At 45.0% G+C, this 14070-nt stretch overlaps 1 protein-coding gene across 4 annotated transcripts in view; it reads left to right on the forward strand.

The window, feature by feature from the left end:
• The window catches only part of MAS1 (MAS1 proto-oncogene, G protein-coupled receptor), a 55715-nt gene extending 44396 nt beyond the window's left edge, over window positions 1-11319 (forward strand). For 3 of the 4 annotated variants that reach the window (XM_055268876.2, XM_055268858.2, XM_055268847.2), the window contains one exon: window positions 1694-11319. In XM_055268876.2, coding sequence (XP_055124851.2) covers window positions 1730-2707 — 978 coding nt within the window. In that variant the 5' untranslated portion in view covers window positions 1694-1729 and the 3' untranslated portion in view covers window positions 2708-11319. The remainder of the gene's footprint in view (window positions 1-1693) is intronic. The other variant, XM_063623163.1, reaches the window with a different exon arrangement.
• The last annotated feature ends 2751 nt before the right edge of the window (window positions 11320-14070 follow it).

A 14070-nucleotide genomic window follows, 5' to 3' on the forward strand; every position in this document is an offset into this window, starting at 1 on the left:
GGCTAAATGTGTGGGGGGAGAATTTGGGGAACATGGTGGTCTTACTTGCAAACTTCTAACAAAGCCTGGTCTCTACAGCAGGCCTTTGGTTAGCCATGACAGGGCACGCGAGCTCTCGTCCTGTGTGGGTTCCTGTCGGGGTCTCTGTCTTCTAATTATGAAGTAAAAGGAAGCTCTCCTCCAGTGAAAGTAACTTCCTGCATCCCATTAGAACAGCTGAGGGAAGTGTCAGTGGGATAGGCGTGATCGGAACCATGGAGACAGGGTCCTCCTGGGTGCCTGGATCACATTGCTGGAAGGAAACACCTGTTTCGCCAACCCAAAGGCTACCTGCTGGCCCAGGATCCAGGCCCAGCTGTACTGAGATCACAGCTCAGGGCCCTGCACGTGCTGGGGCTCTGCTGACTCGATTCTAGAAATGTCTAATATCACCAAAGCCATTTAAGTGCCACAAAATAACACATTTATGTATTATTCTGCTTCAGGTGAGCTCATGAGGAAAAGACAGATATCCATTCACTAAAAATATTCTTTTGATTGGCCGGCACGGTGGCTTACGCCTGTAATCCCAGCACTTTGGGAGGCCAAGGCAGGTAGATCACCTGAGGTCGGGAGTTCAAGACCAGCCTCACCAACGTAGTGAAACCCCGTCTCTACTAAAATACAAAAAATTAGCCGGGCATTGTGGCACGCGCCTGTAGTCCCAGCTACTCAGGAAGCTGAGGCAGGAGAATCGCTTGAACCCAGGAGGCGGAGATAGCAGTGAGCCAAAATCTCGCCACTGCACTCCAGCCTGGTGACAGAGCAAGGCTCTGTCTCAAAAAAAATTTTTTTTTGATCAACCTCCTATGGACAAAGTTCAGAAAGCAAAGAACAATGTTTTACTACATACACCTACACATGCATACACACAAACTAGAAAAAAAATTTTTTTGAGTGCTTTGTCTGGCATCTGGCGATGGTGTTTCCTACACCATCTGGCCTGTGGTCTGTGGGGATGTACATACATTTTGTTGGGGCTCTCATCCACTCCACACGTCGATGGCTTGCCTGGCTTACGTAGTCTGAGCAGGTGCCCAGCTTTGTCGCAGATATTGAAGCCGTGTAAAATAAATGCCTTTTGATTGTTCACACTTTAAGAAATATTGGTACAATATTAAACCCATTGTCCCAGGCACTCCCTCTCCTTACTGCTTATGGCACTTCATGTATTAAACAATGACAATGGCAGCATTGCCCAGACATGCATTTTGTCATCAAGTCTTAATGCAATCAACCTGGTCCCTCAGGCAAATGAATGGAGGCACAGAAAATGAAATGATTTTCAAAATGCCATTAGGAAAGCTCGGGCCAGAACTGGAAATGGGTCCTGCACAGGGCACTCGGCCACTCTTGCCTGGCCATCTCCTTTTTGGCACTAAGCCACAAGCACACAATGATATAGAATGAATGGTTATCACTGGGGATCCAGAAGGGTCATTCGATCAGTTCTCTGTCTTATCAGGTCTAAGTTCCTTTCTTATCAGGTCCTAAAGGCCTAATCTTATCATTGTGACAAAGATAACTGTAGAGTCTGTTAAACTTTTTTTTAATAACATGAAGATTATGATTTATAGCTGAATTTCTCCCTTTTATTCCAATCCAACCATTTTCATGGCTTTTTGTGTTTGTTTTGTTTTGGACATATTTACAGAAAATTACCTGAAGAGTTCCAGCCTGAGGCCTCCTCATGGATGGGTCAAACGTGACATCATTTGTTGTCGAGGAACCCACGAACATCTCAACCGGCAGGAACGCCTCGGTCAGGAATGCACATCGGCAAATCCCCATCGTGCACTGGGTCATTATGAGCATCTCCCCAGTGGGGTTTGTTGAGAATGGGATTCTCCTCTGGTTCCTGTGCTTCCGGATGAGAAGAAATCCCTTCACTGTCTACATCACCCACCTGTCTATTGCGGACATCTCACTGCTCTTCTGTATTTTCATCTTGTCTATCGACTATGCTTTAGATTATGAGCTTTCTTCTGGCCATTACTACACAATTGTCACATTATCAGTGACTTTTCTGTTTGGCTACAACACGGGCCTCTATCTGCTGACGGCCATTAGTGTGGAGAGGTGCCTGTCAGTCCTTTACCCCATCTGGTACCGATGCCATCGCCCCAAGTATCAGTCGGCGTTGGTCTGTGCCCTTCTGTGGGCTCTTTCTTGCTTGGTGACCACCATGGAGTATGTCATGTGCATCGACAGAGAAGAAGAGAGTCACTCTCGAAATGACTGCCGGGCAGTCATCATCTTTATAGCCGTCCTGAGCTTCCTGGTCTTCACGCCCCTCATGCTGGTGTCCAGCACCATCTTGGTCATGAAGATCCGGAAGAACACGTGGGCTTCCCATTCCTCCAAGCTTTACATAGTCATCATGGTCACCATCATTATATTCCTCATCTTTGCCATGCCCATGAGACTCCTTTACCTGCTGTACTATGAGTATTGGTCAACCTTTGGGAACCTACACCACATTTCTCTGCTCTTCTCCACAATCAACAGTAGCGCCAACCCTTTCATTTACTTCTTTGTGGGAAGCAGTAAGAAGAAGCGATTCAAGGAGTCCTTAAAAGTTGTTCTGACCAGGGCTTTCAAAGATGAAATGCAACCTCGGCGCCAGGAAGACAATTGTAATACGGTCACAGTTGAGACTGTCGTCTAAGAACTGTGAGGGAAGTTGTGGATAAAAATGATGGAACACAGGTCATTTTTAGTTTGTACTTGGAATATAACTTAAGTATCTCCTAAATGTGTTACAGAAGGACATCTCATCCCATATGCATGAGATACTAATTAATGATGAAATTGAACTCTTGTACTGTATCTTCTGGAAATAACTTGTCATTTCTGTACTTGACAAAGACTCTTTCTATTTCTTTCAGCTCTTTTGGCAGCATCTTATCATGAACCATAAAAATGACTCTAGCAAGAAGATTTACAGATGTGTACTGGACAAGGTAACAAAAGTATTTGTTGGAACTTGAGGAGGCAGCTTGATGTAGCAGGAAGAACAAGGGTCGCTTCCTGTGTGACCTCAGGCAAGTTGTTAAACCTCTCAGAGCCTCATTTTCTCACTCATAAAATGGTCACGGCAATAGTCTATACCTCCTTGGTCTGCTGTGAGGATGAAATGAGAAGATGAGGCTTGTAAAGCACCTGGCACATTGTGGATGTTCAATAAACATCGGTCTCTCCTCACTCCCTTCAATGGTAGACAAGATATAAATTTTTGTTTTGTAAAGCACACACACAAACATACACACAGCTCTATCATGTACAGAAGTTATTGTGTGTTTTTACATGTTGGATGTAAATTTACGAAGGTCTTCTTTTTGCTTGCAGCATGAAAGCATTTCATGGCATTGCACCTCTATTGAAAAACATCGCGAATGTTATGATCTAACCAGCCATGTGCTAGTGCATCGTTTCAGGTTGTGAAGAAAATCATTTGGCCACCAGTAGAGGGGTATCTCATGGCTTCCCTAACCTCTGTGGGAATAATAGATGAAGTGAAAGTCTGTGTTTTGAAATCCTTTGATTGCATAAACATTTTTACGAATGGAGTTGAATTTATGACCTCCTGGGGGTGACTGGGACCCTCCTCCCCCATGAAGAGGTGGGTTATTTATAGCCAGAGTTCTCACCTGCGGCCAAGTGTGGGTCTCTGCACCTGTCTGCCTCCTTTCCTCCTGAGGCTTTTTTTTTTTTTTTTTTTTTCCATCATACCTGGAAGGAGGCTCAGTGGCAAGGGCTAATGAAAATGTGGTCACATCCTGGAGGACTCTGATATTTTTGCTCATGACAGATCCTTGCATGACTTCCTCAGCATCTGCACTCAGCACTCCAGGGTGGGCTCTGCCTCTTGCCTGCCATGAGTTGCCCTCCAGACACTGCATGTCCTGGGTTTTAGCTGTGAAGCCCACCGCAGAGCTGTGTTTATTTCCTTCTGTCCCTTCTAGGAGTTCCACAAAAGGGCGATATGTCACATGATTCTACAGGTTGTAAAATGTTCAAGTCCATAGAAACGAGCCCGATAGTATTTATTTTAACCATTTGCTCTTTAAAAGGTCAGAGAGGCAGTGATGAAACGGTTCTCTGTTGCTGCTGGTCCTTCTTCATCCTCTTCCTTTCTCAAAAGAAATGATGCGGGGCAGCTTCACTGGGGGAGAGGAGTCTCTCCCCTTGAGCAAGGACCCCACTGCCAGCCAAGCTTGGATGCAGGAGGCTTTTCAGTGGGTGACGACATCTGATTCAGAAACAAGGCAGCTTTGCTTACAGGAGCCCAGATGGGGTGTGGAGCAATGACATTTAGAATGATCTTGTTTTTGGTTGAAAACAGAGCATCTTCCCTGGGAAAGAACAGAATATGGAGATCAGAGCGACTCCCCTCTGTTTCCTGTCCTCTCCTGTGTGTGCTGTGTGCTGGCCTCTGGGGTAGGGAAAGGGGGCCAACCTCGTCTCATCTCCAAGGGGAACTTAGTCTCAAAGAGGACCCTAAAGACTATCAGATACAAGGAATTTCTACCTAACGAAAATATGGTGAACTAATAGGAAGCCCCTACTTATTGTTTTTCTGCAGATAAAGTGGGGAAATCGAATGTGATAATGAATATAAAAATTATTCTAACCTTTTAAAATGATGCCTTACCAAGAGGTAGGAGGTAGGATTCAGAGTTTGGCAGGGTTATAAAGACTAATTTCTTTCTCTCTTCCCCCAAACCCATTCCCAAAGTGAACTGTAAGGTTAAAACTAGAACAAGAAGATTTACCTAAATTTGCAAATATGTAGAGAATACTAAATCATTTGTACCGTTTAGGCATTCAGACAATTTGCCTAAGTCATTGTAGGTTACTAGGTGCCACTTCCGAGAATTCCCTGGGGATGGGGAGGAGATTGTTTGGATAATGCCTGTCCTAACTGAACGGGAAGGGTTTGTAGCATTCCTACTATAAAGATTCATGTACGGCCTTCTCTGCAGAACACCATGATGTGGACAAGGCAAAGACGGGGAAGTGGAAGCCGCTGTCCTGTGTCATAGGAGAGACAGACACCACATAGCTACAATGCCAGGCTGCACACAAGTTTGTTTGACAAGCGTTAGGAACGAAATTGTGTGGCAGAGGTCACCGCAGCAGGGGGCTCTTCCTGCCACCCCCATACTGCACGCAGCCTCTTCCGTTCCCTCCCCTGCCCACTGGGGTTTCTCCTCAGCACTCGTTCTGCTGTATATCGATTTGCTTATTTGCTCGTTCTCTGTCTCTTCACGCTAGACTATAAGCTCCTTGAGGGCAGGGACGTAGCTTTGCTCACTGCTGTAGCCCCAGCTTATTTGCTGTGGTGGTCGAATCCACTGCACCCCTCTCTGGGCTGTTTCCCTTGCACATATAAATAGACTCAAATTGCTTCCACCTAACCAGAAGCCATTCCTTGCCCCACAGTCCTTTCCAGTTTCTATCTCCCCTCCCTCCCTTCCTTCCAAACCACCTTCTGGAAAGGCTCTTCCACACTCACTGTCCTGACTCTTGCCACAATTCACCCCTCAACATCCTGCCATTTGTCTTGCAGCCTGACCATCGTAGAGAGATTGGTCCAGATAGGAAGGTGAAGTAACTTCCATAGTGCCAAATCTGATGGGCTGTTTTCTACCTATGCCTTTTGTGGCATTTAATACCCACAGTCTTCCTGAAATTATCTCTTTTCTTGGATTCTAGTTTGCTACATTTGTCTCCAGCTCTCTTTTTGAATCCTATCTTCCTGATTGGATTCTTCTCACTTCTTTCCTCCCTCTTCTACTGTTCCTCCCTTAAATGGACACATTTTCCACAGTTCAGTGGCTGGGCCTCCACTCTCCTCTTTCGGAGAACTCTCCCTGGATCCTGATCCATAATCATCTGCTTATTAATGAAACTCAAATAGACATTTGCTGACCAGAACCCTTTGCTGGGCTCCAGTCCTGTGTGTCCAACCATCTAATGGACTTTTTGACCCGATGTCCTTCAGGTGCTTGTAATCCATTCATTTCCCTACCAATTTCTTTTTTATTTTATTTTCTTTCTTTCTTTTTTTTTTTTTTTTGAGACAGAGTCTTGCTCTGTTGCCCCAGCTGGAGTGCGGTGGCATGATCTCGGTTCACTGCAACCTCCACCTCCCAGGTTCAAGCAATTCTCCTGCCTCAGCCTTCCAAGTAGCTGGGATTACAGGTGTGAGCCACTGCGCCGGGCCTGCCCCTGTTATTTTTTCAGTGAAGGACACCGCTGGTCACCCTGTCCCCCTTGCTATGCTGTTCCCTTTGCACAGATTGCTCTACCTTTTTTTAATCTAGCAAACTCCATTTATCCATCTATGTCCAGCTCAAGCATTAGAGACTCAGGAGAACCTCTGGAAGCTGAGTTCCTGGATAACCATGCCATACCTTTTCTTTCCCAGACTTTCCACATCTTTCCCTTCCTCACTCTTGGCAAATGATGGCTGGCTCCCCTTTACACAAGGGGAATAGAAGCAACTGGAAGAACTCTTCCAGACATCCCCGCTGTCCCCTCTGCTGACCTAGCTACATCTCCTTCATATCAGCCTCTCCCCTGTGTGCTCAGGGGGAACTCACTATGCCCCTCCCTGGCTAAGGTGACACCCTGGCTAAGATGCTCCAGCCCCTTCCCCTGTTGCCTGCCCAATGGCATTTCTCCAGCAATTCTCCCTCTCTGTCCTGCACCATCAATTTCAGTCCAGGATAAGGGAGGACAGAATTTTCAGGAAGCAGGATGGAGGAGGGTTGGTGAACAGCACCACTGGCCTTGATTAGCCTGCTCCCTGCCACACATACTGGTTGTTTCTCTGGAGACAGCATTGTATGCACTGAGATGAGCAACTGGAGAGCCACCAGCAGCCATCCCCTCCCTTTGTGCCTCACAGCCCCAGTGACTGATGGAGATGGAGATGGGATCATTGGCTGCCTTCATGGAGTTGTTTAAGGAGCACTTAGAAGATGCTTTATGGGCGTCCCTACAATTTCACCATTAGAAGAGTAGTTCTGTTGGGTTGAAATTTGTCTTTTTACTCAACCTCTTCTTAAATTAGAAATCACCCCTGGAAAGGAAAACACATCAAGTCATACATACTTTTTCCTGTGTTTTTCTCATGGAGAGGAGCAGCATAAGACAAGACACCCAGCTGTTCGGGCTGCTGAATGAGATGGTGAGGAGTGGGTGGTAGAAGTGAAGAAAGGAGGAGGTGGGAGCAATCAAGTATTTGCTTGCTTGCTTCCACAAACAGGAAGCTTCTTTTCTGTTTAACCTAACATTTGACTGTTTAACTTTGCAAGGTTATGTGGGAAACAAAAATCCTTGATATGAAAACATTAGCAAATGTATCACTTATAAAATGGGTACCATCAGGCCTCCCTCTGCTTAGCACCACAGACTCTCTCGCTGCCTCATCTAGAGTTTTGTGGATCAGTTTTGTGATGCCTGAGAGTCAGTGTGCAAACTGTCCTTGAACTTTAATTGATGATCTTGACAAACATTCAGGATTCCATGAAGTTGGTAAGAGAGGTGTCACAGAACTGCTAAAATACACTTCAACTATTGGTAAAAGAGCATGGAGCAGAGTTAGACCAGTTAGCGGCTGAATCAGAGGAAAATAAACAAGGATGATGATGAGATGGGAGCTTCCAAAAAGAAGCGTTTTAATATCAAATGTTGAAGAGAGGCTCTTGGAAAAACTGCTGAAGTCTTTAGATATTTTTGCAAAAATTACCCACTTTTTGATATTCAGCAAAAGTAACCATTAAGTAAAGACAGAAAAATTGGCTGGGTACAGTGGCTCATGCCCGTAATCCCGGCACTTTGGGAGGCTGAGGTGAGCAGATCACCTGAGGTCAGGAGTTTGAGACCAGCCTGGCCAACATGGTGAAACCCCATCTCTACTGAAAACACAAAAATTAGCTGGGTGTGGTGGCGGGCACCCGTAATCTCAGCTACTTGCGAGGCTGAGGCAGGAGAATTGCTTGAACCTGGGAGGCGGAGGTTGCAGTAAGCTGAGATCGCACCACTGCTCTCCAGCCTGGGTGACAGAGTGAGACTCCATCTCAAAAAAAAAAGAAAAATTATGCCAAAAAAGTATTTTTGTGGCTTAAAAGAACAATATATTGTCATTTCTCAAGGCTCCATGGGTTGATTGAACTCAGTTTCTCATTTGGCATCTCTTGTAGTTGTAGTGAGTTGTTGGCTGAGGCAGAAACCACCTGAAGGCTTGACCAGGCAGGGCGATCGAGGTGGTGCACTCACAAGGCTGGTCATTCCCAGGGCTCAGCTGGAAAGGTGGACCAGAGTTCCTGCACGAGGCCCTTTGATGCGGTTTGGGCTTCTTACAACATGGCGATTGAGTTCTGGAAGGAATTCTCCTGAGACTTAGCTTTTCTTAAAGGCCAAAAATCAGCTGTTGGGGTCTCATTTGCTTAAAATTATTGGCATGTTGTTGAAATTATAATGAATTTTAGTAAAGCAAAATTAAAACAATTTTCATGATTTTAATTTCACTTTTTTCATGATTTTCTATGAAATTTTGGTCCTCATTTTAACAAGATTCCTTTTTAACAATCTTTTACTAAAATCAGTCATTCATGAATAAGGAGATCCTCTTACACTAATTATTTAAATGTGTACATATACATGTTAATACAAAGGGTTGAATTGTTAAAGCAAATTCAGAGTGACTTACAGATCTTACCCAACATGAAACTAATGATTCAAATGATAAGAGGCAAGTGCCAGGCACAAATGAAACACTCTTTTCTGGAGGAGACCAACAGTTTTAATTGTTTCTGGGGGTTTTTGGGTCACATTTCTCATTTTGTCTCTAGATTGTTTTCCAAATGTCATTTAGTTTTCTATCTGTACTTTTTGTGATTCCCTGAACTTCTTTAGGAGGATTATTCTGAATTCTCTGTCAGACATTTCGGAGATCTTCAATTCTTCCAGGTCCATTGCTACAGCTTTGTTATCTCTTTTGATGGTGTCGTTTTCTCCTGAGTTTTCACAGTCCTTGCACTTCACGTCGACCCCCGTGCAATTGAGAAGATAGTCACCTCTGACGGTTTTTCAAGTGTTCTTTGGTGGTGTCAGAGCTTTGCTACTTAGTACTGGAACTTAAACTCTGGTCTGTTGTTTCTTCCTGTTCTGAGTGAGACTTGCAGTGAGCACTGGAACTTAAACATTGCCCTGGAACTATATTGCTGCTCTGTCAACATTTCCCAGTCTGGGAAGATGTAAGTGGGTATCAGAACTTAATCTTAAGCTTTTCGTTGTTTCCAGGCCAGGGGAGGGCTCTTGAGTAAACCTGGGCTCTGTGGAAAATGCAGCCAGGGATTTGGACCTCCCTGTGAATTGTGCCAGCCAGTCCCTTCACCATGGTGTCCCCACTGATCACAGCTCAGAGTGCACCAGTGCACCGGTTGCTGCAATCAGTTCTTGGCTTTTTTTCCCCAGTTCACCCCAGATCGTTCAGCCATCCTGGCATTTCCAGTGGTTCCTGTGGGATGGGGCCAGAGTGGGTGACCCATGAAGATTGCCAGATCAGTAGAGAAACAAAATGTTCACCTCTAATTCTCTCCTGTCACCTTGGAAACCATGGATCTAGGGACATTCTCTGAGTGGCATTATGCCAGCTGGGAGTGGTGGCACAGTCCAAATTGATTGTTTCTCTTGCCAGTTCTGGCTTCTTTCAATTCTGTAGACCCAGGGGGTTTCTCAGCTTCTCCCCAAAGTTCTGGTGAATTCAGGGTGGTGTTCTTGTCTTTGAATAGTTGGAATATATTTCTGTGGGGGGAATGGTTCCAGAGAATCTTCTATTCTTCCATCTTGTTGAGCTCCCCCAAAATGTCCCCTTCTACATTGGCACACACTTTAGTTTCACATTGACTGATGAGTTTTGAGCAACGTATACAAAGAAACATTGTTCTCAAAGGATACTGGTGAAGTTTGGGGGTGCCTCCATTTTGCACGTTGTTCATTACACAGGTAGAATATACTTACGTGACTACCCGTACCCCTTCTCCAGCCTCCCTGCCCCATAAATCTATAAATCCCAAATTTATTTATAATAAACAATCTTGACAGATTAGGTATATCCTGCTGGAAATAGGACTAGTTCACTGAGCATAACGTTTCTACAGAGCAGTCTGATTGAGGTCTTCAGCGTCTTTGCAAGGTGCCCTGGTTGAGGTTATTGTTCCTGCAGGCATTCCTTTGGGGAAGGAATGATTTGCAGGCTTGATGCTAACATTCTCTGTATGGTACCTTTTGGCCAACACCAGCCTGTCAACGCCTGAGGCAGAGGCCTCAGGACTGAGAAAACAGGACTAGAAGCCTGACTGTCTACTTAGTAGCTTGGCAAGTGTCAACAAGTTAATCTCTATGACTGGTGACTTAGTTGGAGTTCCACCCAAAGCAGATCCTGAGACAAGGATTTAGTGCAAGTAATTCATGTGGCTGTCATCCAGAGGAGCATGGGAGAGAGTGGGGAATTTAGACAGGGAAAGGAGGAAGTTAGCAAAGGGTGAGTGAAGGAGAACAAGGGCCCAGGACAGTGAGGCCCCACCTCAGAACTGCCCTCCTGGAAGGGCGAAGGAGCCGTGGCGCTGACCCCCACCTCATGCCCCTCATTAGGGAGCATCACTCCCCGACGTCAACTCCCAGCTCTTCCTGGCCTGCCCTGTGCTCAGGCCGAGCATGGCCCAAAGCAGGGAATATGTCTAGGCAGAGCAACACAGGGAGCCATGGGCAGGTACAGGATCTACCTGCAAGTGACCACAGGATTGGCTTCAGGGCTGACCAATGGCATCTGCTATCATGGAATTAAAGTAACCTACCCCACAAAGTAGCTGTGCCAAGTAAGTGAAATAATGCACAAGGGAATTCTGTGTAAACTTTCAAGCATCAAGCAAATGTTAGTTATTTCTTGAGGACATCATGCAAAGTGAAATAAGCCAGGCCTGGAAGGACAAAGACTGTATGATTCCACTCATATGAGGGGCTTAGAGTTGTAGACTCATAGAGACAGAAGGTAGAATGGTGGTGGCCAGGGGCTGGAGGGAGGAGGGGGTGGGGAGTTGGTGTTTAGTAGGAATTGAATTTCAGTTTGTGGAGATGAAAATGTTCTGGGGATCTATTGCACAACAATGGGCATGTAGCTAACCCCACTGTACTGTATTCTTAAAAATATTTCAGATGGTAAATTTTATGTATATTTTACCACAATAAAAAAAGTTAGTTATTGTACTTTCAAGGCACTCGGTGTGTTTCTCAGGATGCTGGGCAGCACATGGCCCCGAGGCAGGCACCAAGTCAATACTTGGGTGATGAGGGATGAAGACAAACATCCTCTTCTCTTCACTCCAGTGAGTGGGGCACTGGCATTGTCGCCAGCGAGGGGCAAAGACACGAGGCCAATTCAACAACCCATCTCAAACCTGTATTTGCAAGTGAGTGCAGACTCCCCTGATTCCAATGAAGCTGCTGTCGAGGGCCGGATAGCAGCCACTCTTGGCTTTGAGGGCCGTACAGTCTGTGCTGCAATGACAACTCTGTGGGTGTGTGAAAGCAGACAGTGCTTAGATGAACGAGGATGGCTGCACGCCAACAAATTCATTTTGGACACTAAAAATTGAATTTCATGTAATTTTCATGTCATAGAAATTCTTTCTTTTCCCCTTCAACCATTTAAAAATGTAAAAAAACTATTCTCAGCTTGTGGGTTTTACAAAAACAGGTGGCAGCCAGATTTGGTAGTGGCCGGACTTTGCCACCTCCAGCCAGGAGTGTTTTGGGAATTCTCCTTTCTGAAATGTTCTCCAGTGTGGCTGCAGCATGTCCATTTGACAATCCTGACCTCAGTGGTGGCAAATCTTCCTTGTTTCCTGGTGGATTTAACTTTGCAGAAGGACCAGCAGACATCCTGACCCAAACCTGATGGATGAGATTGGTGTAAAGTCGAGAAATTCTGTTTTGGATTAATCACAAGGTGATTTTAAAAATGAGAGATTTTCTGTAGTAAGTACATTGGCTGTAAATAGAATTCCAATTCTACATGCTCAGGGACCATTTTGTTCACTTGTATCAAACTATATTCTCTGGTTTCAGAGGGAATTATTGGAACTTTTCAGAGATCAGGAATAAAATGTTCATGCACGAGAATTTTGTGTTGGGCTTTTAGAAGGATAAGGATCTCACATATGGCTTCTGGGTACAGCATGAATAAAATGTAGTTGCTAACAAATTAAAAACCAGAACATTCCTCATATTGGGTTGATTAGCACTTGCAGGTTCTGTACCATCACGATCCTCAACAAGGAACATAAGCCTTGTCCCAAGTTGCAGGATAAATATTTCAGGAACTCAGTTGCAAAGGTCATTATTACATTGATTTCTTGATGTATGCTTTTAATCAAATGTACCTTTAGAATTAGTTGCTCTTAGGCAAATGTCAAAAGCTCAAAACATTCCTTAAAACACTTAAAATAATGACACAATAAAACATCATTAAAAATCCTTCAGGCTCATTAGCTCTAGTTGAAGATGGTTGAATGTTTATGAGAATTGAATTGAGCCACTGAGCACTTCCTGTCTTTCTTCTTCCAAGAGGAGAGAAAATAGATGAGGGCTGAGAAGCAGTCTTCCTTCTGCACGTGACTAAACTAGGAGCTTGCTAACCCAGTGAGTGCATGACAATGCTGATTGCATTTTTGGAGGGTTTAGCATCCCCAAATCTTTTCTTATATTTCTACAGACCAAGAACAAGGATATTTTCCAGTTGAATTTTAGGTGTAGACATATGGAAAAGAATAATCTATATTATCTTTACATGGATAAAGCTTGCCTGTCAGCCTAGTGGCCTGTGTCAGTCCTCAACGTCCAGTCATTTTCTCCTCCAGGACAGTGGCTCAGCACCCTCTCTCACAATGCTTCGAGCACTGTCGTGCTAAACTGTTCCTGCTTGCTTTGACTTCTTCTTGCAGACCTTCTGCCCAACTGGTATGGCCTGAAAGCTTGTGTACTCCCAGATTCATATGTTGAAATCCTAACCCTTCATGTGATGGTATTTGGAGGTGGAGTTCTTGGGAGGTAAATGGGTGCTGAAGGTAAGGCCCTCATGAATGAGATTAGTGCCCTTGAAAAGGAGGCCTCCCATTACCTCCCTCACCCCTTCCACCACGTGAGGACACAGTGAGAAGGTGCTGTCCATGAACCAGGAAGCAGCCCTCACCAGACACTGAATCTGCCAGTGCCTTGATCTTAGACTTTTCCGCCTCCAAAAGTGTGAGAAACAAATTTCTGTTGTTTATGAGCCATCCAGTTTATGGGATTTTGTTATAGCAGCCTGAACAGACTAAGACACCAACTTTTGATCATTCTCCTTATTTTTCATAAAGTTGCTGAACAGAAGTGAGGGAAGATGATGCCAGTGACAGCAGAATATTGCTGAGGGCTGCAGAAAGACGACAGCCCCTGGGCCCCTGCACTTCCCCTCCCTGCACAGACAAGAGTATGGTGAAGAACAGAATGAAGTTATAACGCTTGGGAAGTGGCCTGTGAGGCCTGATGAGGCCATGCTCTTTCTGTCACGTGGTAAGAGATGACCCCGAGTGACCAGAGGGGCTCATCAGAGCTGATCTGAGTTCAGTAAAAGGGCTGATATGGAAGATGAGGCAGAAAGTGGACCTTAGATCTCAGAAGTGTCTGTTGGATGATGGAGATCTTCACAGAGAAAACTTTCTCAGGAAGCATTCCCAGCAGAGGTCTCAGCCCCTGGCTGATACACAGCCTGGAATTAGAACGGAGATTGAGTCGGAGGAGATTCCACCTTTCCATGCATTCCCACTGTCCTGAAACTAGTCAGTGTTAGAACCAGAATTCAAACTGACAGTCTGAGCCCAGAGCTCTGCTCTTCATCTTACCCAGTATTACATTCATTCCCATATTGACCGAAGATTTGCTTTCACTGTTATCATGAAAAGTAAGGTGAGAAATTGA

Source organism: Symphalangus syndactylus, chromosome 2 (assembly GCF_028878055.3).
Source record: "Symphalangus syndactylus isolate Jambi chromosome 2, NHGRI_mSymSyn1-v2.1_pri, whole genome shotgun sequence".
Lineage (NCBI taxonomy): Eukaryota > Metazoa > Chordata > Mammalia > Primates > Hylobatidae > Symphalangus > Symphalangus syndactylus.